Source organism: Physeter macrocephalus, chromosome 4 (assembly GCF_002837175.3).
Source record: "Physeter macrocephalus isolate SW-GA chromosome 4, ASM283717v5, whole genome shotgun sequence".
Taxonomy (NCBI): domain Eukaryota; kingdom Metazoa; phylum Chordata; class Mammalia; order Artiodactyla; family Physeteridae; genus Physeter; species Physeter macrocephalus.
This window is the reverse complement of record NC_041217.1, coordinates 66,757,666-66,782,105: the sequence shown is the minus strand read 5'-3', so window position 1 is coordinate 66,782,105 and position 24,440 is coordinate 66,757,666. Positions and strand designations below refer to the sequence as shown.

Below are 24,440 nucleotides of genomic sequence, written 5' to 3'. Positions count from 1 at the left end.
CTCTGGTAACCACTAGTTTGTTCTCTATATCTGTGAGTCTGCTTCTTTCTTGTTATATTCACTAGTTTGTTGTATTTTTTATATTCCACATATAAATGATATCATACAGTATTCGTCTTTGTCTGACTTATTTCACTTAGCATAATGCCCTCCAGTTCCATTCATGTTGGTGAAATGGCAAAATTTCATTATTTTTTATGGTTGAGTAGTATTCCATTGTATATATACACCACATCTTCTTTTTTTTAATTTTTTTTTTTTTTTTTGCGGTATGCGGGCCTCTCACCGTTGTGGCCTCTCGGGTTGCGGAGCACAGGCTCCGAACGCGCAGGCTCAGTGGCCATGGCTCACGGGCCCAGCCGCCCCGCGGCATGTGGGATCTTCCCGGACCGGGGCACGAACCCGTGTCCCCTGCATCGGCAGGCGGACTCTCAACCACTGTGCCACCAGGGAAGCCCCACCACATCTTCTTGATCCATTCATTTGTTGAAAGACGTTTAGGTTGCTTCCCTTGGCTTGGTCTTAAATTAGTTGCATAACACTACTAAGTCATTATATTTTTCTTTGTACTTTCTTAATCCTTTCACCAGTAGTAAAATGAAGTTGGATTAGATAATGTATGAGATCCTTTGTCACAAACCTACTATGATTTAGTGGTATGGGAACTTTACTGCCCATATTGGAAGATATTGCTAGGCTTTGGGCTTGGAAACAGGGTCCCTGAACTTGCATGGCTATTCTTTGTAAGAAAGACCATTTGTCCCCAGCTCCCTGCCACTTCCCAGGCTCAAGGATCTAAAGTCTGAACTTCAGAAGAATCTTGCCTTTAAAGCTAAGCACATAGGAGATAGCTGATGAATATTTTTACAATTTAAATCCTAAAATGCTCCCTAGTGAGAAGTTGAGTCCAGAAACCCCGCCCCAGCCTAGCCTGCAGTAGCTTCATAGTACTAGAAGCCACCTTCTCTAGGGCATCTTTTTCTCTAGAGGTGGGTCCAAGAGGAAACCTTTTAGACAGAAGAAATAGCACAAGCAATGGCTGGGATGGAGGGAGAGTACACATGCAGGGTGATGAGCGAAGGACCCAATAGGGCAGTTTTCCATCCTCCGGTAGGGTCCGTGGGTCAAGAACCCTCTTTCTTAACTTGGGCCGGGGCTACTGGACTTAATAGGAGACCAAGGCTACCTCCATGGGAAATGGACACCTCTAGACTCCACAATGAAGTACAAGAATACTCCTGGCTATTGAAGTTGTTTGATCAGTCACCAGGGTCAGGCTCCTCCAGAATGTATAAAACTGGTGTTTCAGTGGCCATTAAGGGTCCAGAACCTTGTGGAGTTCCAGGTAGGAGGAAGTAATAGAAGTAACCTGGTTGTCCTGAAAACCTGAAGTCCTGAGGACTCACTCATCCAACTAGATAACTGCATATATGAAGAGCACAGGGGCAATTGTCCCCACTCTCCTGACTTGGCTTGTGACAACTACTTGTGGTTGGAAAAGGGAGAAACACCTCTTCTCCCCAACAGGCAACCCAGGCATTTAGGATCCATGGTACAGAGCCAGGGCAGGGCAGTGCTGGGACTTCCCATTTCCATCCTGAATTTTCCCCTCATAGGAAGCAGGCAACTTGCTAGCAGTTCAGAGCTCTGGGGTGGGGCAGTCTTCCTTTGGTATCTAGAATGTTCCCACTTTGAAAGGAGGAACAAAGACATTAAGCGTTTGAGATTCAGAGAGGAGTTCTCCTACTGGCTCCAAATTGGTTTTTGGTTCATCCCTGCGGTTTTATTCTTTCCAGCATCAGTCCTGCATTCAGTGAGTTCTTAGGGTCTAGGGACCTAGAATCCTAGGCTATTCATGCTGCAATGAACCTTAGAGATATTTAAGTCCTTCCTTCTCATTTTACAGATAAAGGAACTGGGCACAAAGGGGGTGAATGATCTGTCCATGACTGCACACATAGCTAATGACAAAGCAGGGACCCCCGGCTCCTGTCTCCCAGCCCCAGGTTTCTTCCACTGCTTTCTACCCATTCCTCTGGGAGCCATTTGAGGAAATGATCTTTCTCTAATAATCATGTATAGCTGGGCAGCCTCATCGTTTCCTTTCTGTGACTTCTGATGTTCATTTATGGGGGTGAGAGGTAATTTGGGTTTGAGGAACAGCCTGAAGCCAAGGAATAGGGTAAGACAACAGGATTCTATAGAGGTCACACTTGGAACCTCAATCTTGTTAGCACACTCAGCAAGCAAGGCTAGAGCTAGAAGCCCTTCAGGACCAACTCACCCTTGCAAAGAAACCAAAGTACTGGAGATGCTCTGGTGCTTTCTGCACAGAGTTGTCCCCTTCTCCCCACTCCCTCATCTCCCACCAAGGCTGATACCTGCTACATTACCTACACACGTTTCCATACTGAAAAATCATTTTTGTTTCCCAGGGTTCTCATTATTCATTTTCTCTAGAGATGTGTTGAGAGGGTTTATGGGGCCTCAACTGTTAATCAGAATGTGGTGCTAGTTCCAGGTTTCTGACACCGTTGATTCTGTGGATGCTTTGGTGGGTAGAGGTGTGGAGCTGCAAAGGTACTGGACAATGGTAGCCAGGTGATCAGAGTGGCCTGTCAGAGGGACTTGTCTTCTTCTTCTTTTTTTTTTTTTTCTTTTTCCTCAACTGTTAATCAGAATGTGGTGCTAGTTCCAGGTTTCTGAAACCAGGCCTGAGGTGCTAAGGCTGTGTGTTTGTATGTATGTGTACGTGTGTACTTCATATGGCTTGAGCAGGGCCCTGGGAAGGCAACTCCTGGGTTGAATTTCTCGTAAGTGAGCAATGCTAGCTGCTGCCCAGATTGGCTCTTTCTTGCTTGTATGTTTGTTTGTCGAGGCCACTTCAGGGTGGCCTTTGATATCCTTCCTGCCAGTAAAAGGATCTTTCTCTGGGGATAACAGGAACTCATTTGCCCCTAAGCACTCTTAGTTGTGCCAAATGGGGTAAAAGAGAATGCAAATTTTGAAGAAGAATACCAACTAATATTTAATGAGCACTTAATATATCCCTGGTACCATTCTAAGTGGCATCAACAAATATAATCTTCACAATCATCTTATGAAGTAGGTGGTATTGTTATTCCAGTTTCACCGAGGGGAAATTGAGGCCCAGAAACATTAGGTAACTCAAGATTATAGACCTAGCCAAGTGGCAGAGCTGGGATGTGATCCTCCTCTGGGAGCACATTCTTGACCTCTGTGCTCTACTGCCTCCTGGAGTGTTAGACTCATTGAATGTTTGTGCTACCCAATCACATCAAGTCTCCAATGTCATGCTGGCTGAGATGGTGAAGGTATGAGAGTGACCCAGAGACAAAGGAATTTGCCAGTTTCAGTGAAAAAAGGAAGGGAGAGCATTGAGCTCAAGTAAAGGCACAGAGCCACAAATAGAAAAAACAAGAGGGTGAAGGTGGTTGTCACCGAGAGGTCATAGGGCAAAGATGAGGTCAAGGTGTTGCCAAAAACAGGAACCACATGATTTTGGGATCCTCGGTATGTGACAAGTGCTTTCCGATCAAAGGCTTTGCTGTCACCCAGTGATAACAAAATGCCTTGCCAATGTCTTCCCTCCCAGGATGCATGTTCCTTTTGCTGTAAGATTTCAACAAATCTGGGATCAGGACATTCTAAAATCTAAACAAGCAATAAGCTTCTTTGGGCCCTCTTTCTAGATTGTCCCCTAAATTGGTGTTTCTTCTTGACCCTGAGGTCATATTACAGACAGCGTGGAGAGTATGTGCTGACAGCAGAGAGTGATGACAAAAAAGATGGTGAAGAGACCATGGCAACTGAGAGATCTAGATTCTAGTTCCAGCTCTGTCACTATCTAGCTTAGTGACTTTAGCTAAATCTCTGCACCTCACTTTTCTCCCTTATAAAATGGGAAGAATAAACTCTGCTTTCTGCACTTCACAGGGTTACTATAGGGAGACCAAATGAGATAATGAAGTCAATGGGCTTTGGAAAGTTATATGAAAATATCAAGGGTTGTGATTTGTTACTTTTGGAAGAGAAGGAAATTAAAATAACCCAAACACTATAAAACAATAGTTTCTATCAAGCAGATGCTGGAGGAGGAAAGAGAAAAAGCGTTCATTAGTGACTATTATCGTCCCTTGTGGTCTCCAAGAGAGACTCACGTTACCTTTGGAGAATAGGGGTTTCTAACAACCCTGAACTCCGGCCATCCTAATTCCAAGGGATTCAGGGCCATGTGCCCAGGCTGAGCATATCCGTGACGGTGTATTTTTTCTGGGGAGAATAGTGTGATTGTTGACTTAGCTCTTGGTCTTAGCCAACAGGCCTCTGAAGAGCATGGATGTGGTAAGATAGCCCTCCCAGAATTTTTCAGTGGTTTGGACACATACACAGTAAAGTAATGCAAAAGTTAAGACATTCAAAACAATGAGGGTTTTGGAACGGGGGGGGCTTAAGTGGGAGGTGATGAGTTGTTAAAAAGTATGCAACTTCTTTTTTTCCTGCTTCACAGATGTTTATGACTTTGGCTATTGTCTTATTTGGTGTGGTGTCGATCTCTTGTGTCCTCATGACAGACACCTATCACCGTGCTTGGCTTATAGAGGCAATCAATAAATATTTGAGGAAGAAAAAGAAAGCAGGAAAGAAGGGAAGTTAAGAAACTCCCAGGCTTCTCTGTTTTTTCTACAAAAATGGATCTAAATTATGCCATGTGAGACTTGATCTCACAAAGATGTTCAGAAGCTGAGAAAGGCCATTTGATATCATCCCTTTAAGTGACGGGAGTGCAAAGTAGAAGGGTGATACACTGAAGTTCCCTGAGCTGCAGCTACCAAAGTGCAGTAAAGAGGTCCAGCCTCTGATGTCTGAGGGCTGAGAGAGCCCTTCGCCTTGCAGAGGTAGAGTGCAGACTCTGCTTATTCCTAAAAGCTTAAGGTCTCCCTCCTTTGGCCTGTGGGCAGAGCATTTTAGTAGTTTATAAATAAAGAAAAATGTGCTTAAGTTTACCCAAATATGTGTAAAGCTTTTACTCTTGACTTTTCAAGGGAGGGATTCAGATTTAATCTTTTGGGTGCTGTAAGCTGTAGTCAATATATAAGGTCTAACAATGAAGAGTATCTTCTATATATAAGCATTGCTAACTTAAGAAATGGTTCATCCTGGCATAAGAGAAGCCCTGGCTATGGGGACAGGCTAAAACCACCTTGAGAAAGCTATAATATTAGTTTGTTTTTAGTAGGTTAGACCAATACTTAGGACTTTGTCATAGCTTTTCTTATTGAGGAACTTGCTCAATAGTGATGGATGGCTATCCTACTACTACTACTACTACTACTATACTACTAGTACTGCTACTACTACTACTACTGCTACAACTACTAATGATAACAGCAACAACGACATGGTATATCTATGGCTACTGGTTGTGTTTCTTGATTAAGTAAAATTAATCCTTAATTTCTTTTATGAGGATGAATCTAAATTCCTCTCTTGAAGTGCCAAGAGTAAGAAATTTACAAATACTGAGGTAAATTCAAACAAATTTTTCTTTATTTATAACCACTAAGATGTCCTGAAATTGACTTGGCCCACTTCTCTGTGAGGCTAGGGTGGCCTTCTCTTTAGAAATGTGTTTGGATCTTTGATTTTCTCAAGAGGAGGTGAACCCAAAGTCCAGATTGGCCAACAGTGAAAGCAGCTGGATCTGCCTTTACTTGGTAGGGTAGAATTTCTTCACTCTGGGCAATTGGTAAGGGTATAAGCTTGGATTCTTGGTTATTCAGTGCTTTTTAAAAACTCCTGTGTTTTCTCTGTGGCCTCTCTTCCTGGTGGGTCCTGAACTCTAATCTTTGTTTTGTCAGACTCAAAAACTCAGTTCAGCCTTTCAGAGGCTTTCTCCTTAGGTTTCTCCACTGCGTCTCTACACAGCCCTGTCATTTGGCAAATGTGCTGAGCAAGAAAAAAGCCGCCTGCTAGGAGGATCCCAGGTCTACTTCAAAAGCTCTTAGATTTTATCCTCTAGTGACCCTCTAACCAGTGCAAAGCCCAGAGTCAGCCTCTTGCCCTTGCCTCCAGTTGACGAGGGCTACACATGACTACAGAAGTTACGTCACCTGTCCAATTCTCCCTTCTCTGAAGCTTCAGTTTCTCTGTTCTCACTACCTCAGCAGCAATCAGATGCCTTCAAGTAGATGATTTGTGAATTTTATTCAGTTCTTCCAGTTATCCTCAGGTGGAGGGTTACTGCAAGCTACTCCATGCCACCTGGAAATAGAAATAAAAAGTTAACTTTTATCTCGTTGCCACTGTGATTCATATTAACTGATTATGCTTTGCTTTTCGAATTGACTAGTAGGAAGCTCAGAGACAAATTTGAGGCCCATCACCAGCAAAAGATATAGAACCAAATGTAATATTTTGGATATAAACCTTAGCTCTATCTTTTTTTTTGTCCCTGTTCTCTTTCCCCTTACCCACATTTCTCCACTTATTTGTCTGTTTATTTATTTACTTAGTATCTTATACAGCTTTGGAAGCCAATTCCAATCTTTATTTTTTTTTTAGAATGAATCAGAGTAAAAATAGTTAAGAAAATAACACCTAACCTTTATTAAGTGTTACTGTTCTAAGCATTACTCTGCTCTAAACATTACTATCTAAGTACTTGACATATATAACTCATATTTCCTTACAACATTCTTATAAACAAGTACTATTATTACTGTTAAACTGAGAGGCTTAAAGCTTAATTAATCTTCCTAAGGCCATAAAACCTTTGAATTGCTTAAGAAAATGTGAATGCAATGTCCCCTCTCCTTCTCCTAGATATCATTTACTGAGCTCTATTGCCTTCCAGGAAGTGTGCTAAGTTCTTTGCATACATTATATTAAATCTCCACAACAACCCTGCTTGGCAGGATTATTAAAAGACTAGGAAGTTGAGGTTCAGAGAGGCTTAGTAACTTGTCTTGGGGGTCCTGAAATTTGGAAATGGCAGAATCAAGTTTTAAGCATAGACCTATTTTGATTCCAAACTATGCCGTGGCTTTCTTCTCAACTCCTGACTCATGGCTACCCAGCTGTGTCTTCAACCTGCCTCCCTGTTGAGGGAATGAACACACTATTTTACTACGAGTCTTTCGCTGACTTTGTTAAACAGGAAGAAGAACCTATCTTGTCTGACCCTCATCTCAGTACCCGGAAATCCAGTATAGCTTGGGGACCCCTCTTCTGCAGCTCTGCAATAACTGTTTCTGGAAAATATTTTGGGCTTTTAGGAAAACTGCAATTCTAAAGAACTGTTCCTAAGGGGAATTTAGACTTGGGCAAAAGAGGTCTTGGCAAAACAGCTTCATTGTACCTAGAGGAACCCAAATAATTTTCCTTGGCACCTAGCAAGATCCCTTTATGTAGATATTTACCTGCACAGTGAACCAGTCTGAAGTAGCCTGCTAGTTAGAGCTTATGGAGAGAAGGGGCCCAAATAACAGCTTCTTTAACTAGACCACCTTGTCCTCTCTGGAGCTGAAAAAACTAGGTCATGGTAGCCTGAGCTTGAAGAAAGAGGAACCAGGAATCAGGGGATCTGAATTTCAGTCCTGATTACCCTAGTCAGCTGTGCATCCTTGAGTAAGTCAATTCACCTTTCTGGGCCTCAGAGATTCTGGTATTTAACATGGAGCCATTGAAGGGATTGGTTTCCTAAAGTCCTGGCTCTAAAGTTTTATGATTACAAATGCTCCTTTAGGCCAGAGACTGTCTTGGGTCCCCTGGTTGACCCTAATAACTGCACCCCACCCCTGTCAGTCTTACCTTGCCTGTGCCCAGAGAGGCCCAGCTGTCAGCTCTTCGTGCCTCAGGCCTTCTGTGTGTCTTATGTGTGTGTTTTCTTGGAAGCTGCATATAGGACACTCATTGATGGGGGCCTGTGGTCTGGAGCTAACAGTGAGATTGTAAACATCATGGAACAAGCAGCCCTTTCAGGCTCTCAACTTTGGCAGCACAGTGTGAAAATAATTCTTGGAAGCTGGGGCCTGGTGGCCGCTGCTTCTCCTCAGCCTGCCTGCCAGGTTCTACCAGAGCTCAGGATGGACCGAGCTCCCGCCTGGGCATGTAGCAGCCAGTACTGGTAGTTTTCCACTCTGAGAAACTGGAAAAGTGAGTTGGCTTCTCTGTCCAGGAGACTGGTGGATAGTGGAAGCATCAGGAAACCACCAAGACAACTCAGCAGGCAAAATCAAGTGATACTTCTTTGCTGCAGGGTCTCTTGCTTCCCTTGCTATTTTCTGCCTTTTCATGCTGCTTTATATTTCATAATGTGGAGCTCAGAGGCAGATGGATGGGCTCTGATAAACGATGAGGTAGGCTTGGGGGAAAGTAAGGGGACCTGACAATTAGGACTTGGCAATTCTGAGTCTTTGCTATTGGCTGGGATCCCTTCCACAGAAGGAGTTTACCAAAAATAGGCATATTCAATAGGAAAACCACATTGGTACTGCTAAGAAGTGCCACGTTGGTTGCCCTGGGCCAATGTTCATCCTGGTTCCAAAGACCCACTAGGATGAGAAAGGCCATCCAAGATCATCTTATTTATTTTCCTGTGTCCTTTCTCTGAGGCCCCTGGCAATACTGATTCATCAAGACACTTTGCCTAATGGCTGCTTTGCTGGCTCTTGTCTCTGAATTCCCTTTCCTCATCTTTATATTCCTTGGTCTCAACTTCTAGACCTCCAGCCCCACTCCATTGTCTGAAGAGGGCTTGTAACACTTGTGGCCCAGAGCCTTATTCTAGCTTGAGCTGGGGATCCTCCACTGACTAATATTCATGTCAGAACTTCTCTGCCTTTCCTGCAAATGCCCACAAAACCCTTGAAAGAGCATTCCTGCTGCTCACTGTCCTCTGGAGATGGTTGTGAGCTGGGAACAAGATGGTGCTCCCTCTGACAAACCTTGACCCTTGTTGGGGAAATGCAACGGAGCAGGGTATTTTTTCAGCAAACATGGGCTGAGTATCTTTTGTGGCCAGGCACTTTGGGAGGTACTGGGGCAGAGAAATGAATCAGTTGCAGCACCTGCTCTGAAGAATTCAACTTGTGGTTAAGTTCACAGTCTCCATTCATCCATCCTTGCATTCATCCTCTGTCCGTCTACCCATCTCTCTACTTCTTTGTCTACTTATCTCTCTACTTCTTTGTCTACTTATTTATTTGCCAAATGTGTGTTGAGTATCTAATGGTGCTCTGTGTTGGCAGATGGTGAGGGGGAAAAGAAAGAATCTGATATGATTACCATTCTCAAAATTGCTTACAGTTTCAATAAGCAGGTAAACAAGAACAAGTAAAATGGAAACTCTCTGGTGAAGGTTGTTACCTAAAAGAACCCCCCATTTTCCCCGCCATCACTTTTATCCTCATACCATGTTTTAGTGTTTTCCATAGTTTTGTCACACTACCTGAAATAGTAATAGCTAATAAGAGCTATAGTCAAATAGACAATTTGATTACCTATTTTTAAAAATTTATTTATTTAATTTATTTATTTTTGGCTGCATTGGGTCTCCATTGCTGCGCGTGGGCTTTTTCTAGTTGCAGCGAGTGGGAGCTACTCTTTCTTGCGGTGCGTGGGCTTCTCATTGTGGTGGCTTCTTTTGTTGTGGAGCACGGGCTCTAGGCGCTTGGGCTTCAGTAGTTGTGGCACGCAGGCTCAGTAGTTGTGGCACATGAGCTCAGTAGTTGTGGTTCTCGGGCACTAGAGCGCAGACTCAGTAGTTGTGGCACACAAGCTTAGGTGCTCCATGGCATGTGGGATCTTCCCTGAACAGAGCTCAGTCCCGTGGTGGTGGCTTCTTTTGTTGTGGAGCACGGGCTCTAGGCGCTTGGGCTTCAGTAGTTGTGGCACGCAGGCTCAGTAGTTGTGGCACATGAGCTCAGTAGTTGTGGTTCTCGGGCACTAGAGCGCAGACTCAGTAGTTGTGGCACACAAGCTTAGGTGCTCCATGGCATGTGGGATCTTCCCTGAACAGAGCTCAATCCCGTGTCCCCTGCATTGGCAGGCAGATTCTGAACCACTGCGCCACCAGGGAAGCCCTGATTGCCTATTTGATTGTTGAAAATCTATTGCCTTTTGTCTGTCTCCCCTACCAGAAAGTAAGGTCCATGAGATAAATCATTTTCTCTATCTTGTTCACTACTGTGTCTTCAGAATAGTACCTTACACATAGCAGAACCTTATTTATTAAATAAATACACAAATAGTCATTAAATAAATATACTTGTTAAATAAATCCATGATCAAATCCATGAATAAATCCATGATCAAATCCATGAATAAATCCATGAATAAACCCATGATAGGTTGCAATAAAATATGTAGTGGCCCAGGCTGACAAGGAAGTCTCAGATGTCTGCTGCCTGGTAAAATGTCATTAGTAGGGGCTATCCTCCTCTAACTTCCCAGGCCTTTGTTTTTAAGTTCTGTAATAATAAACAACATAAAACTCTTCTTTTACCACTTTTTCAACAGATATTTATTGAATACTCAGTTAACACCAGACACCCTACTAGAAACTAGAGAGACAACAGAGAGAAAGATAGACAGAATCCTGCCCTCGAAGCATGTACTGTTTAGTGGGGAGACTGAAATTAAACAATTATTTGTTCTACAAGTGTGAAAGATGCTATAAAGGAAAAGCAGTGCATTATAAGCATTTAACAGAGATTTCTAATTTAGCTGGGGGCTCAGAGGAATTCCCTAAGGGAGGCATAGTCTGAGAGCTGGAGGATGAGCAGGAGTTAGTAGGTAAAGGAGGGGAGAGGAAGAACATTTCAGGCAAAGGGTGCATCATGTTTAGAGAGACCTCGAGGCTGGAAGGTCCTTTGTGTCGTTGTGAAGTTGAAATAAGACCAGTGTGCTGGGATATAGAGAGCAAAGATCTGGCATGTCCCAAGATGAGGCCACATTATCCTGAGAAGAATGAGAAGCTATTAGAAGGTTTATGTTAGGATAAGGCTTTAGGAAGCTCACCTGTGCTACTATATGGAGAAGGGACAATAGGGGAACCGGGAAGAAGAGCTAGAAGGCATTATAGTTGTCCACATGTGAGATGGTGGAGGCTGGGCCCTGCATAGGAGGAGTGCGGAAGGAGAGAAATAGCTGGACTTAAGAAATTTGCAGGTGATAAATTTGTGGGATTTACTGATGGGCCCAGTGATTCTCAGAGGCCAAGTTTACATCTCACCCCTTGATTGCCTCTTAGCAGAGGTAACATGTCACTTATCATCCTGAATTCCTCCTCTCCAATAACTCTATATCCATCTCCAGGTAGAGGTTCAGAGACCCTGCTCTTGACTCAGGGAGAGCCCTTCTAGTTTTCATCAATGTTGTTGCCACTCTGCTGTCTACACACAATGGGCTTAAACCCTTCTGTGTGATGCTTCGGTGTGATGGAAGGGCTGGAGGGGATGAGGACGAGGGGAGCTCTGACACATTTGCATTTTTTAATGTGGAGAGCTGAAGCCTCATCTTCTCCCCCAGTTCCTCTAATTATCAAACTTGATTGTGCATCAGAGTCACCTGGAGGGCTGGCGACACCACACTTTGCTGGGCCCCATCCCCAGAGTGTCTGATCCAGTAGGACTGGGATGGGGACTGAGAATTTGCATTTCTACCAAGTTCCTGGGTGATGGTGATCCTGCTGGTCCTGGGAGCATACTTTGAGGACCACGGCTCTAACACAACGCTAGATAAGGAGAACAGAGCCTTCGGGAGGGAGTTGATACTCCTTTACACCCAGAAGAGTATCCTATGTGGGGTCTCAGTCTCTCTCTCTCTCTCCCTCTTTCTCTGTTAAATAGGATAAGTTCTTGGAAGACTTTAGTTAGAACACAACATAGAAAGGATCCCTGAGCCCGGGAAATATAATGAAACTGAAATGTTCCATGAAGGCAGCTATAGCAGCAGCATCTCTGTTGAAACTTCTTGGTTGCTGTTCCCAGGATAAGCAGCGCCTTGGTGGGGAAGTTCTTTGCAACAATATCATGATTCACCCCATGCGACCCTCCTTCCCCATTTCTGGTTTACTTTAGATGTTCCAGGAAGCAGTTCTCATTACACTCATGGCTCAGTGACTAGAGATACATGATAGCCAGGAATGAAAGCCCAGTGGGACTGTGAATGAGGATTTCTCTGGCTGTCTGTCGGAGTCCCAGAGGACATCCTGGGTCCAGGCTGGGAGTGATCTGGGAGCAGTGTGGCTGCACAGCAGAATCACCCGGGAGACTTTAGAAATATGTAGGTTCCTGGGCTCAGCTTCAGATGTGCCAAAAACTAATCTCTAAGAGGAGGCTCATAAATATGTATTCTAGAACCTTCCCAAGTGATTCTAAAGTAATTGGTCCATGGACTGGCTTTTGAGAACCACCACCTTAGAGAATGTCTACTCTGACTCCCTTGTTCTCCACAGGAAGAAACTGAGATCTAAAGAGGGTGTGTGGAGTTGGTTCAGATCCCACATGGTTTAAATCAGGGGTCTCCAACCCCCAGGCCTCGGACCGGCACCGGTCCGTGGCCTGTTAGGAACTGGGCCACACAGCAGGAGGTGAGCGGTGGGTGACTGAGCAAAGCTTCATCTGTTGCTCGCTCTCCATCGCTCCCCATTGCTCGCATTACTGCCCGAACCATTGGTCGCATTACCGCCTGAACCATTCCCCCTATACCCCCCCACACCCCACCCCCTCCCTGCCCTTCATCCATGGAAAAATTGTCTTCCATCAAACCGGTCCCTGGTGCCAAAAATGTTGGGGACTGCTGGTTTAAGTGGTAGAGCCAGGAATGAATTTGAAATCACTTGATTTGCAGAGGTTGTACAGTTTACTGAGGTCACAGCCTCTAAAGTCAGATTCTATTCAGAGTTAGTATTTACTCAGTGAAAGGTCTTGGGTAGTTATTTAAACTCTTACCAGTAAAATGGGTAATAAGTGGGAAACTTGAAATAATGAGTGACAAAATGCTTATCTCGTTGCCTGCACTTGATAAATGCTTCTAAATGGATGCTATTCTTACCATATTTCATCGAATTTAAGAAACTTCTGACTCTAAGATATATCATTACTTTCTGTGCTTCTAAGGAAAAAAACAAAACAAAACAAAACTATCTATGACTCACTATTTGCTTGCAAGATGCACTCAGATTTGTAGAGATGTTAACATGTGAAAAAAAAAAGGGAAATGTGGTATTCCAATTCTCTTTCCTCCACCCTACGAAGGTTATTATGTTATTAAATTAAATACTTCAACAATAAATGCAGATTTCTGAAGAAGAAGCATACAGTGTGCTAGAAGAACAGCAAAGAGGCCAGCATGGCTGACAGGAAGGGTAGGGTGGAAACGAGGTCCAGGACACTCAGGGCACAGATGATGTGTAAGGATTTTGAATTTTATTATGAGTGAGATGGGAAGTTAATAGAGTGCTTTGAGCAGAAGAGTTACATGATCTGATTTACATTTTAGTAGATACATGGGACAAAAGCAGGCCAGTAGGAGGTTTTTGTTCTCTTCTTGGTGATAGGGAACAGTGAATTGGTCTAGATTGGTAGCACAATATTTATAAAAGATAGGTGGGATACAGGAATATTTTTAGAGTAGCTAATAGGATTTACTATTACCTGATGGACTGGATATGAAGTATGAAAGGAGTCAAGGATGGGCCTCAAGATTTTTGGCTCAAGTCATTGGAAGAATGGAGTTGGCTGAAATGGAAAAAGCTAGGGAATGAGTTTTGTAGGGAGACTATATTTTACTCAACTTTCTTCTTATTCCTGATCTATACCTATCTCAAAGGTTTACCTTCTGTTTTCGATAAATGTTTTTTAAGCACCTATTCTCTCCCCAGATGTGCACTGAGAAATAAAAACAAACAAGATACAGTCCTTTTATTTTTTCCCTCCAAAAGTTTGGTGTCTGTAGGGGAGATAGGACTCACAGAAATAATTATATTACATAACAGTCTGTACCTACTGCTATAACAGAGATGTTCAAAATGTCAGAAATCAGAAGAAGGAGAAATTTATCAGAAGTGGTACTATCCTCCCTCAGAAATGCTTGCTTTAGTTGAGTATGAGTTCATTAGCCTGCAAAAGGAGGGTGCTAGATAATAACTTAGGCTAGTCTTTTCACTGCTGCAGGTACACTGACCTTGCTGTACCTCCAGCAGCCAAGAACACTCTTTCCTTGCATTTCCTGTGCCCTTTACACAAAGCATGTTCCCCTCTGGAGTCACCTGGCTTGCTGTCTTCCTTCACTGAGCTCTCTGCTCAGTCAGCTTATCTCAGAGGTCTTCCTGATCTCTTTAGTTAAAAGAGAACCTATTCCCTTTCTGTACGTTATTTTCTTCATAGCATTTACCATCTCCTCCCCTATTAAATTTTTATTTGCTTATTGTCTTCTCTCCCACCCTAGAATGTAAACTCTGTGATGAAAGGCACTTTGCATTGTTTGCTGTTGTAACCCCATAAAAATCCCCCCCCAATCATTGGGTGAATGAATTAATAACAATAGGATATTTAAAAAACCATGGATTTGGTAAGCAATAAGCAAACAAGTAGATTATCATGCTGTGGGTGATGTTGAGATTGGACTGGATTCGGGAACGAACTTTGGTTTCAGAAGGGATGGAGGGTGCCAGAGAGCAGCTCGCTTACTGATCAGCTGAGCTGCCATCAGCATCCTGGCATCTTGGGAGAGACAGCTTTCCTCAGGTCATTCTTTTGGCTAAACCAGAGCAGGGCAGTCTGGTGCACTGGGACAAACTTTGGGTTAGGACTCAGAGATGTGATCTAAGTCAAACCCCCATCGCTTAATAGCCATGGGACTTCAGCTGGTTTCCTCATATACAATTTGAAAATAATAGTACATGCCCTCCCTATCACGTCGGGTTACTGGGAGGGTAAAAAACAGGTAGGCAGGCTTCCCTGGTGGAGCAGTGGTTAGGAATCCACCTGCAATGCAGGGGACACGGGTTCGAGCCCTGGTCCGGGAAGTTCCCCCATGCCACGGAGCAGCTGAGCCCTCGTGCCACAACTACTGCAGCCCTCTCGCCTAGAGCCCGAGCTCCGCAACAAGAGAAGCCACCACGACGAGAAGCCCACGCACCGCAATGAAGAGTAGCCCCCGCTCACCGCAACTAGAGAAAGCTCGCGCATAGCAACGAAGACCCAATGCAGCCAAATATAAATAAATAAATAAATTTATTTTTTTAAAAAAGTCATTATAAATATTGGCTATATTCCCTGTGCTGTAAAATTTAGAAAAAGAGGTAGGCGGTTGGACAGCACTTTTCAAATTGTGAAGAATTGTATTTTAGGGGTCAAGATGGCAATTGGGGACACTATGACATGGTTGATAGTCAAAAGAGCCGGAAATGTCTGCCGTGGTGAGCCAGGCCCCCTCCCCAGGATGTCCCTGAGGGAAATATACACACAGGGGACAGTGGCAAAGGGAAAGCAAAGTTCTGCTTTATTAGTAGCTGGGCTTGTGTCCTAAATGCCAATGCAGGTGCTCTGGTAAACTGGACTGGGGCATGTAGCGTGTGGGTTAAAGGCCTCCAGAAGCCTCTCCTTGCCCATTAAGTCACTGATGCTAAGGACTAAGACACTTAGCACATGCAACAACATGTAGGAAAAACTTTGAGGAGGGGACCAGAGCAGACCTTTAGTCAGGGCGTGGCCTTTGCTGCCTGATGGGATGAAGCAGAAGAGAGGACAGTGCCCTGTGTGTGACTGAAACGTACATTGACCTCACTCATTGGTAATTTTGGTCTCATTGGGATCCTGTATTAGTATTTCCTCATCCTTACTCCTCCCTTCAATTTCATGTTCCAGAGTCTTCAGATTTTGAGAATCTGATGCTTCATTCCTGAACCTCCCAGATTCAAGCATAATGATTATCTGCAGAACCAATCACCTCTGATGGAGAAATTATACATTTGACAAGAATAGGCAAAATGATACTTTCAAATCTGACTTGGAAAATGCAGTAGACAGTAACATAGAAGAGTTTCAGTTGGGTATATGGCCATGTTTCTTGTCAAAGCTGCCTGTATATGGTTTTGCTTAATCATACTGTTTCTTAAAGTGTCAGCTGGCCCTTGACTCAGAGTCATCCTTCCCTTTCCTAGGGCTGGACAAGAATCCAGGAACTTTTCTGGGTGTGATATGGATGGAAGGGCTTCTTGCCTTCAACTTGTCATGATTGTAGTGGATATCCTTATTCTCCAAGCCCTCCATGTTCTTCAGGGACAGCAGTTTGGCTGTTTCTGTGCCAAGCTTGGGCACGATGCTCACATGAAACCATTTTCCCTTTGATGTTTTGCTACCTTTCCAGGGAACTTCTAGAAAAGGAGCTTGGTTCCTGTTAGCCCTGTAAGTTGCCTACCTTTGTCTCCTTCTAGCCTAGGGAAACCTCACCCATCTTCCTGCCACCTCTACTTCATCCTACGGTCTCTTAATGAAGGCAGCCTTTCCAGGAAGCCATTAGTCTTCAAGCAGTTTCTTATTTCTGCCCAGTAAACATAAATCTCCCATGGGACGAAGGAACAGGAAGGCCTTGGCTATCTGCTTTGGAAAGGGGCATGAAAATATACAAATAAAAATCTCAATATGTTATCCCACCCCAGAGGTTACTTTTTGAAAAACAGCTTCACTGACATATAATTGACATACAATAAACGACACACATTAAAAATGCACAATTTGATCTGTTTTGACATATGTACAAACCTGTGAAATCATCACCATAATCAAGATTATGACCATATCCATCACTGTCAAAAGTTTCTTTGTGTACCCTTGTAATTCCTCTACCCACTCCTTCCTTCGCTAGGTAACCACTGGTCTGCTTTCTGTTACTGTAGATTGACTTGTTTTCATTTTCTAGAATTGTATAATATACAATATAAGTGGACACACACAGTATATACTCTTTTTGCCTGGTTCGTACTCTTCTTTCCCTCGGCACAATTATTTTGAAATTTATCTGTGTTGTAGCATGTATCAATAGAGCATTCTTTTTTATGACTTAGTAGCACAAATGGGACTAGGATGAGGCAAGGGAGGTGCCTGGGGTGCAAAGTGCAAGCTGGTGCTCACCCACAGGATCCTGCAAAGGCAGCACTGGGACTTCCATGACCCACCTCCTTATATTTTGCACCCTAAGCACCTCACTTGCTTCGTTCTAATCCCAGTCCTGCTGAGTAGTATTTCACTGCATGGATATATCGCAATTTGTTTATCCATTTACCCGTTGATGACATATGATTGTTTCCCAATTTGCGTTGTCTGTTACAAATAAAGCTGTTAAGGACACTCCTAAGTCTTTGTATGGGCTTACACTTCTATTTCTTTTGGACAAATGCCTAGGAGTGAGTGGCTGCAGGACAGAATCAGTGTATAGATATATGGGTCTACTTCTGGACTTTCTCCTGTTTATTTGGTATGTTTGTTTATCTTATACCAACATCCCACTGTCTTGATTTCTGTAGTTTTATAATGTTTTAAAATCTGATGTTAGTTCTTCCTCTTTGATCTTCTTTTTCAAAGTTGTTTTGACTATTCTGGGATCTTTGCTCTTCCATATGATTTTTAGAATCAAGTTGTTCGTTTATACAAAAATGCCTGCTGAGACTTTGATTGGGTAGAATGGACATCTTAATAGTATTGATTCTTTTGACCCATGAACTTTGTAGTATATTATCTCCACTTATTTAGATCTTTAATTTCTTTTTGCAGTGTTGGGTAGTTTTTAGTGCACAGGTCTTTTACATCTTTTGTCATGTTTATCCTTAAGTATTTTGTAATTTTTGATGCTACTGTAACTTGTAATTGTTCACCACCAGTTTATAGAAACACAGCTGATTGTTGTATATTGATCTTATGTCCTGAAACTTTATTAAACTCATCTTTTAGTTCTAGTAGTAGCTTTTTTGTAGATTTCATCTGATTTCTTACATAACTGATCCTGTTAGCTGCAATTAAAGGCAGTTTTATGTCTTCCTTTCCTATATGGGTGCCTTTTACTATTTTTTTCCCTTGCTTTATCTGGAAATTCCAATATAATTTTTAAAATTGAGTTATAATTGACATATAACAGTGTACTAGTTTTAGGTATACAACGTATTGATCCTATATTTGTATATATTGAGAAATGGTCACCGTAATAAGTCTAAGTTAACATCTATCACATACATAGTTACAAAAATAATTTTTTCTTTTGATGAGAACTTTAAAAATCTACTCTCTTTGTAAATTTCAAATATGTAATACAGATTATTAAGTCCCATGCTGTACATTGCATCCCTGTGACTTATTTATTTTGTAACTGGAAGTTTGTCCCTTTTGATCCCTTATACCCATTTGGCTCAACCAATCTGTTCTCTGTATATATGAGCTTTTTTTTTTTTTTTTTGGTTGGTTGTTTTTTAGATTCCATATATAAGTGAAATCATATGATATTTGTCTTTCTCTGTCTGACTTATTTCACTTAGCACAATGCCCTCAAGATCCATCCATGTTGTCACAAATGGCAAGATTTCATTCTTTTTTATGGTTAAATAAACCATGTATATGGTATGTATGTGTATATATATCACATCTTCTTTATCCATTCATCTATCAATGGACACTTAGGATGTTTCATAACTTAGCTATTGTAAATAATGCTGCAGTAAACATGGGGGTCCATATATCATTTTGAGTAGTGTTTTCATTTTCTTCAGATAAATACCCAGAAGTGGAATTGCTGGATTACATGGTAATTCTATTTTTAATTTTTTGAGGAACCTCCATATCATTTTCCATGGTGGCTGCACCAACTTACATTTCTACCAACAGTGCACAAGCATTCCCTTTTCTGCACATCCTTGCCAATACTTGTAATTTCTGATCTTTTTGCTAATAGCCATTCTAACAGATGTGTTCTATCTTGCTGTGGTTTTGATATGCATTTCCTTGATGATTAGTGATGTTAAGCTCTTTTCATGTACCTGTTGGCCTTCTATATGTCTTCCTTGGAAAGAAGTTAGTTGAGGAATAATTGAAATCTCCAACTATAGTTGTGGATTTGTCCATTATTTTGTATTTATTTATTTATTTTTTGCTTCATTTGTTGTGAAACTGTTACCAGATGCATAAGTATTTAGGACTGTCATGTATTCTTGATGAACTAGCCCCTGTATCACTGTGAAATACCATCTTTATTCCTTGTCTTGAAATTTGTTGTGTCTGGTATTAATATAACCACTTCACCTTTCATTTGATTAAGTTTTCATGGTATATTTTTTCCTTATTTTCTTGTGACTTATCTGTGTTTTTATATTTAAAGTGTGTTTCTCATAGACCATATGTAGTTTAAACTTGCTTTCTTAAAAAAATCCAGTCTGACAATCTCTACTTTCTAATTAGGGTATGTAGACCATTTATATTTAATGGGAGTATTTATATGATTAACTTAAAATCTATATTCTTGCTATTTGTTTTCTATTTGTCCTGTGCTCTTTGTTTCCTTTTCTTCTGCCTTCTTTTCAATTAATTGAATTTTTATGATTCTGTTTTATCTTTTCTTGACTTATTAGCTATAAGTCTTTTAAAAAATATTATTTTAGTGCTTGCTTTAGGGTTTGTAGTTAAACCATAGCAAGATAGCACACATCTGTTAGAACGGCTATTAGCAAAAAGGTCAGAAATTACAAGTATTGGCAAGGATGTGTAGAAAAGGGAATGCTTGTGCACTGTTGGTAGCAATGTAAGTTGGTGCAGCCACCATGGAAAATGATATGGAGGTTCCTCAAAAAATTAAAAATAGAATTACCATGTAATCCAGCAAACTGCAATCCCTAAAGCGAGGTTTAGGGTTTAACTAAATAAAGTCTATCTTCAAGTGATATTATACCACTTCACATTGAGTATAAGAACCTTTCAACAAGATAACTTCCATTTTTCCCTTTAAGCCTTTATGCTATTGTTGTCATACATTTTACTTTTGTGTATATTGTAAACACCACAATATGTTGTTATTATTTTTGTTTAAATAGCCAATTACCACTTAAAGAGACATAAATAACATTAAAAATCATCTTATGTATTTACCATGTAATTGCCATTTTGGGAAATTTGCTGTCATCTTTATCTTTGGTCTTCGGTGCATAATGTGTCCTTTTCCTCTAGATGCTTTTAAAATTTTCTCTTTATTATCTGCTCTAAGCAATTGGATTATGATATACTGTAGTGTAGTTTTCTTCATGTTTCTTGTGCTTCAGGTTGTTAAGTTTCTTGGGTTTATAATTTTCATCAAATTAAAACAATTTTCCACTTTTTTTTATTCAAATAATTTTCTGTCTTCCTCCCTCCTCTTTTTCAAGGTATCCATTTACATGTATATCTAGATGTTTGAAATTGTTTCACATCTTACTAATGTTCTGCTTTTCGTTTATTGATTGATTGACTGATTCTCTTTTCTTTCATTGTTTCATTTTGGATAGTTTCTATAGTTGTCTTTATGTTCCTATTTTTTCCCCTCCAATATGTAATCTGTTTTTAATACCATACAGTGTATTTCATCTCACACATTCAAGTTTTATCTCTAGAAATTTGATTTACCTCTTTTCTCTATCCTCTATAGCTCCCCTTATATTTCTGAACATATGCAACACAGTTATAACTATTTTGATGTTCTTTTCTAATTTAACTTCTATATTAATTCTGAATCAGTTTCAACTGATTTATTTATTTTTCTTATTATTGGTTCTTTTTCACTGCTTCTCTTAAAGCCTGGTATTTTTTTTTTTTTTTGGCATGGGACATATCTGTACTAAAAAATTATTCATTGTTTATCTGAAATTTAAATTTAGCCAGGGATCCTGTATTTTATCGGCAATCCTATGTCCTGAGAGCTCTAGTCCCCTTGACCTCTACAGACTCTTACCTTTGTCTTCTGAGCTCAGGGAATCCTCCAGCCTCTGCCTGAGTTTTCACTCACTGTGCTACAGCCTGGATGTTCTCTCATGGAAGTAAGCTTTTGCAATTGTGGGGTTCATCTTCTTTGTTTCCTGTCTCTCAGGAATTGCTGCCCTTTGTTGGCTGATATTCATTATGTTGAAATCCAATTTTTCATATACTATTCCGGTTTTCCAGTTGTTTCACCCAGGAGAATAAATCTGGTCTTTATTACTCTATCTTGGATGGAGGAGGAAGTCCAATTCCAGAGGTTATTATTTTTAGCCAGAGTCCAAAACATGGTACCAATGGGGGCCAAAGCTGAGTGTTCAGTACCTTTATAGGAGAGTTTTTTTTAGCTCTGCTCCATAGTTTCATGAAATCAGCTATCTAGGAAAAGAAAATGCTGTGGATCATAAAAGGTACCTAGTGATTATGAGGACGACTCACCACTGTTGGGAAACTGATGAGAAATGCATGTCTGCTAATAAGGAAATGGGGATGGGCCATAGAGTTATTACCAAAGAAAAGAATAAATCAGCACATAACAGTATTGTCAGAGTTTGGACCATAAGATAAAGTTGGCTGAGGTTCAGTGCTTGGAAAATTGAACACTAATAAGTTTGGAGGCAGGGCCAGGAAGAAAAGGCTGAGAGAGTCATAGTGGTCAAACTGGGGTCATAGAGGGGCCTAGTCCCTCTTTCCTGTCTAATAATCAATTGCATTGTAGCTGGGGGTCTCTGAAAATAAAATAAAAGGATTTCCTCTCTTTTCTCTTTGGTTTCTCTTGGTTCAGCCATATGCCGCTATCCTCTGGGCATGTCAGGAGGCCACATTCCAGATGAGGACATCACAGCTTCCAGTCAGTGGTCAGAGTCTACAGCTGCCAAATATGGAAGGTGAGAATGGATGCCTCAAGAAAACCTGAGTTTTGGGTTGGAAAGAATTACTGACTCAAGGGTCTAAGGAAGAAGCGTGGTACTTGGTGGGAGCTGGTGGGAATGGGGGAAGGACATCAAAGTGGATCTGCTCTGCATGTTTTCAGGTAGAGAACTTGGGGCCCGGCAGCACGTGCTGGTCTAGCAACCTCACCCTAACCACAGGGGCCCTAGAGCCACACCACCCACAGCAGATCGGCTTATTGATATACAGTGCACTTGCTTTATCTCACGTTCTCACCATGAGCAACTGCAGGAAGTGGACTACAGTGGTACATATGGAAAAGTGCAGATTAGGTAGGTCACTGAGAGTTAGGAGACACAGTCCTCTTCTCAGTGGGTGTCTGTGAAACATCAATCACAGTGCAAGGCATCAAGGCCTGAAATAGACATTGAGGCATCCAACAAATTCTTCCCTCCTCTCAAGGATACCTCACATAGAAGGGCCACCCTCATCCATAAATAAAGTATGTTGGGTTTCTTGTGATCTAATATCAGGGGTCCTTTAAAGCAATAAACTATTGCTTGTCAAAAATTATTGTCAAAAACTATTCAGCTTGTTAGGAAGTAACCTTCTTCCTGGAATCTAGTTCTTTTGGTGTAAAGCATTGATTTCTCTTAAAATGGAATCATCCATAGGAAAAGCAACACTGTAGACCTTCTCCATGATTTCTGTCTTAGTGTATGAAAGATTAGAGTGATGTTTGGTGGGGTTGGAAGGGAGCAACAATGAGTAGGTGCCGTCTGTGAGAGAAGGCACATTCCAGGGAAGAGCGAAAGGGGTAAGAGGGTCCCAAAATAAGCCTTATAATGATTTTACAGTTTTGTTTGTGGGTAGCTCAGCCTGGAGGTAGTAAAATGAAACCAGATTATTTACTATCCCCTGACATTCTCTTACCCCTCACTTTCACCATAGGTTTCCATGGCTTTTTGCTGAGCTGCCATGCTCACCCTGCTGGTTAAAATTCCACTACATTACACAACCCACACTGCAGATCTTATGATTCCTCCCTCCCCACTCTTATAACTTGATATCCAGGCAAGGAGTGGTTAGCCTTGTTATGCTGAGACTGAAAATGGGGGGTGGGGGTGAGGGTGGTAAAATAACTCAGTGGGGAATAGAGGGTAGGAAGGGTTTCACTGCATGGGACCTCCCTTGAGATCTCGAAATCAGGATGGGAAATAAAGGCTCCATGTCATCTGAAGGCCTCTAGCTCCCTGGTGGTGACTGTCTTTCTGGGTTTCATGGTGCCCCAGGAAGAGGGAACTGACCACAAGTGGGTACTGTGGTGACAGTCAGACTGGTAGGGAGAGCCCAAAAAGTCCATCTGGACTGGACTCCCAGCCTGCTGTCTCTCTTCAGCATTGGGCAGCTGCTTGCTGGGGACTGGTAAATAACTCTGTGGTTTCATGGTTCCTTCCTCTACCCCCAACCCTCGTCAATCAAGGCTGGACTCAGAAGAAGGGGACGGAGCCTGGTGTCCTGAGATTCCAGTGGAACCTGATGACCTGAAGGAGTTTCTGCAGATTGACTTGCACACCCTGCACTTTATCACTCTGGTGGGGACCCAGGGGCGCCATGCAGGGGGCCATGGCATTGAGTTTGCCCCCATGTACAAGATCAATTACAGTCGGGATGGCACTCGCTGGATCTCTTGGCGGAACCGGCATGGGAAACAGGTGAGAAGAAGACACATCCAGACCCTGGGATGTCCGGGACCATATTTTGACTTAGGCTAGAAGAGGAAGTACACAGGTTGTCTATCTAGGTATGTGTGTCTGCAGACCTGGGATGCCCTTGTAAATGTGTGACCGAAGATGAAGGAGGGTGGGGTGGGGGGCACACATAGGGTTATCAAGGCTGATGAGTGGATACATTCTGCTCCTTGAATTAAAAGGAGAGTTTCCATCAAAGAGATAATGACTTGGGGAATGAAGAAGAGTCAGCATAACTTCATAGCATCTTCTCACTCTTTCTTTTGTCTCTCCTCAGGTGCTGGATGGAAATAGTAACCCCTATGACATTTTCCTAAAGGACTTGGAGCCACCCATTGTGGCCAGATTTGTCCGCTTTATCCCAGTCACTGATCACTCCATGAATGTGTGCATGAGGGTGGAGCTTTATGGCTGTGTCTGGCTAGGTAGGTCTCTAGAGAGAGCGTGTAGACCTTATTAAAAACCCCAGGCCCTGGGAAATAAAGGCAATCAAATCAGAAAGAGGAATTACTTACACCAAGAATTTCACTGGAATTACTAATCACCAAGAAATGATCCCCTCTTGGTTAGAGTAAAGAAAGGAATATTATTCATCCACCCAGGGCTTGGTGCCCCACACCTGGCATACTGCATTCCAAGTCACTTTGCTGACTGCTGCTGAGGAGTACTCCCTGTGTGCCCAGATTGAGTCCTAGGTGGACACATTGCTCAAGATTGCAGTCTTGAAGCCTCAGGTAGTTCCCTGGGATAGTTGTTCTGAGCAGCATGTGCATCTCCTTCCCAA

The 24,440-nt window shown here is 42.1% G+C and overlaps 1 protein-coding gene across 2 annotated transcripts in view; it reads left to right on the top strand.

The window, feature by feature from the left end:
- DDR2 (discoidin domain receptor tyrosine kinase 2) overlaps positions 1–24,440 on the top strand; it is a 161,023-nt gene that overhangs the window by 101,419 nt on the left and 35,164 nt on the right. For both annotated transcript variants that reach the window (XM_007113904.4, XM_028488710.2), the window contains 3 exons: positions 21,799–21,901; positions 23,389–23,620; positions 23,934–24,081. In XM_007113904.4, the coding sequence (XP_007113966.1) occupies positions 21,799–21,901; positions 23,389–23,620; positions 23,934–24,081 (483 nt within the window). The remainder of the gene's footprint in view (positions 1–21,798; positions 21,902–23,388; positions 23,621–23,933; positions 24,082–24,440) is intronic.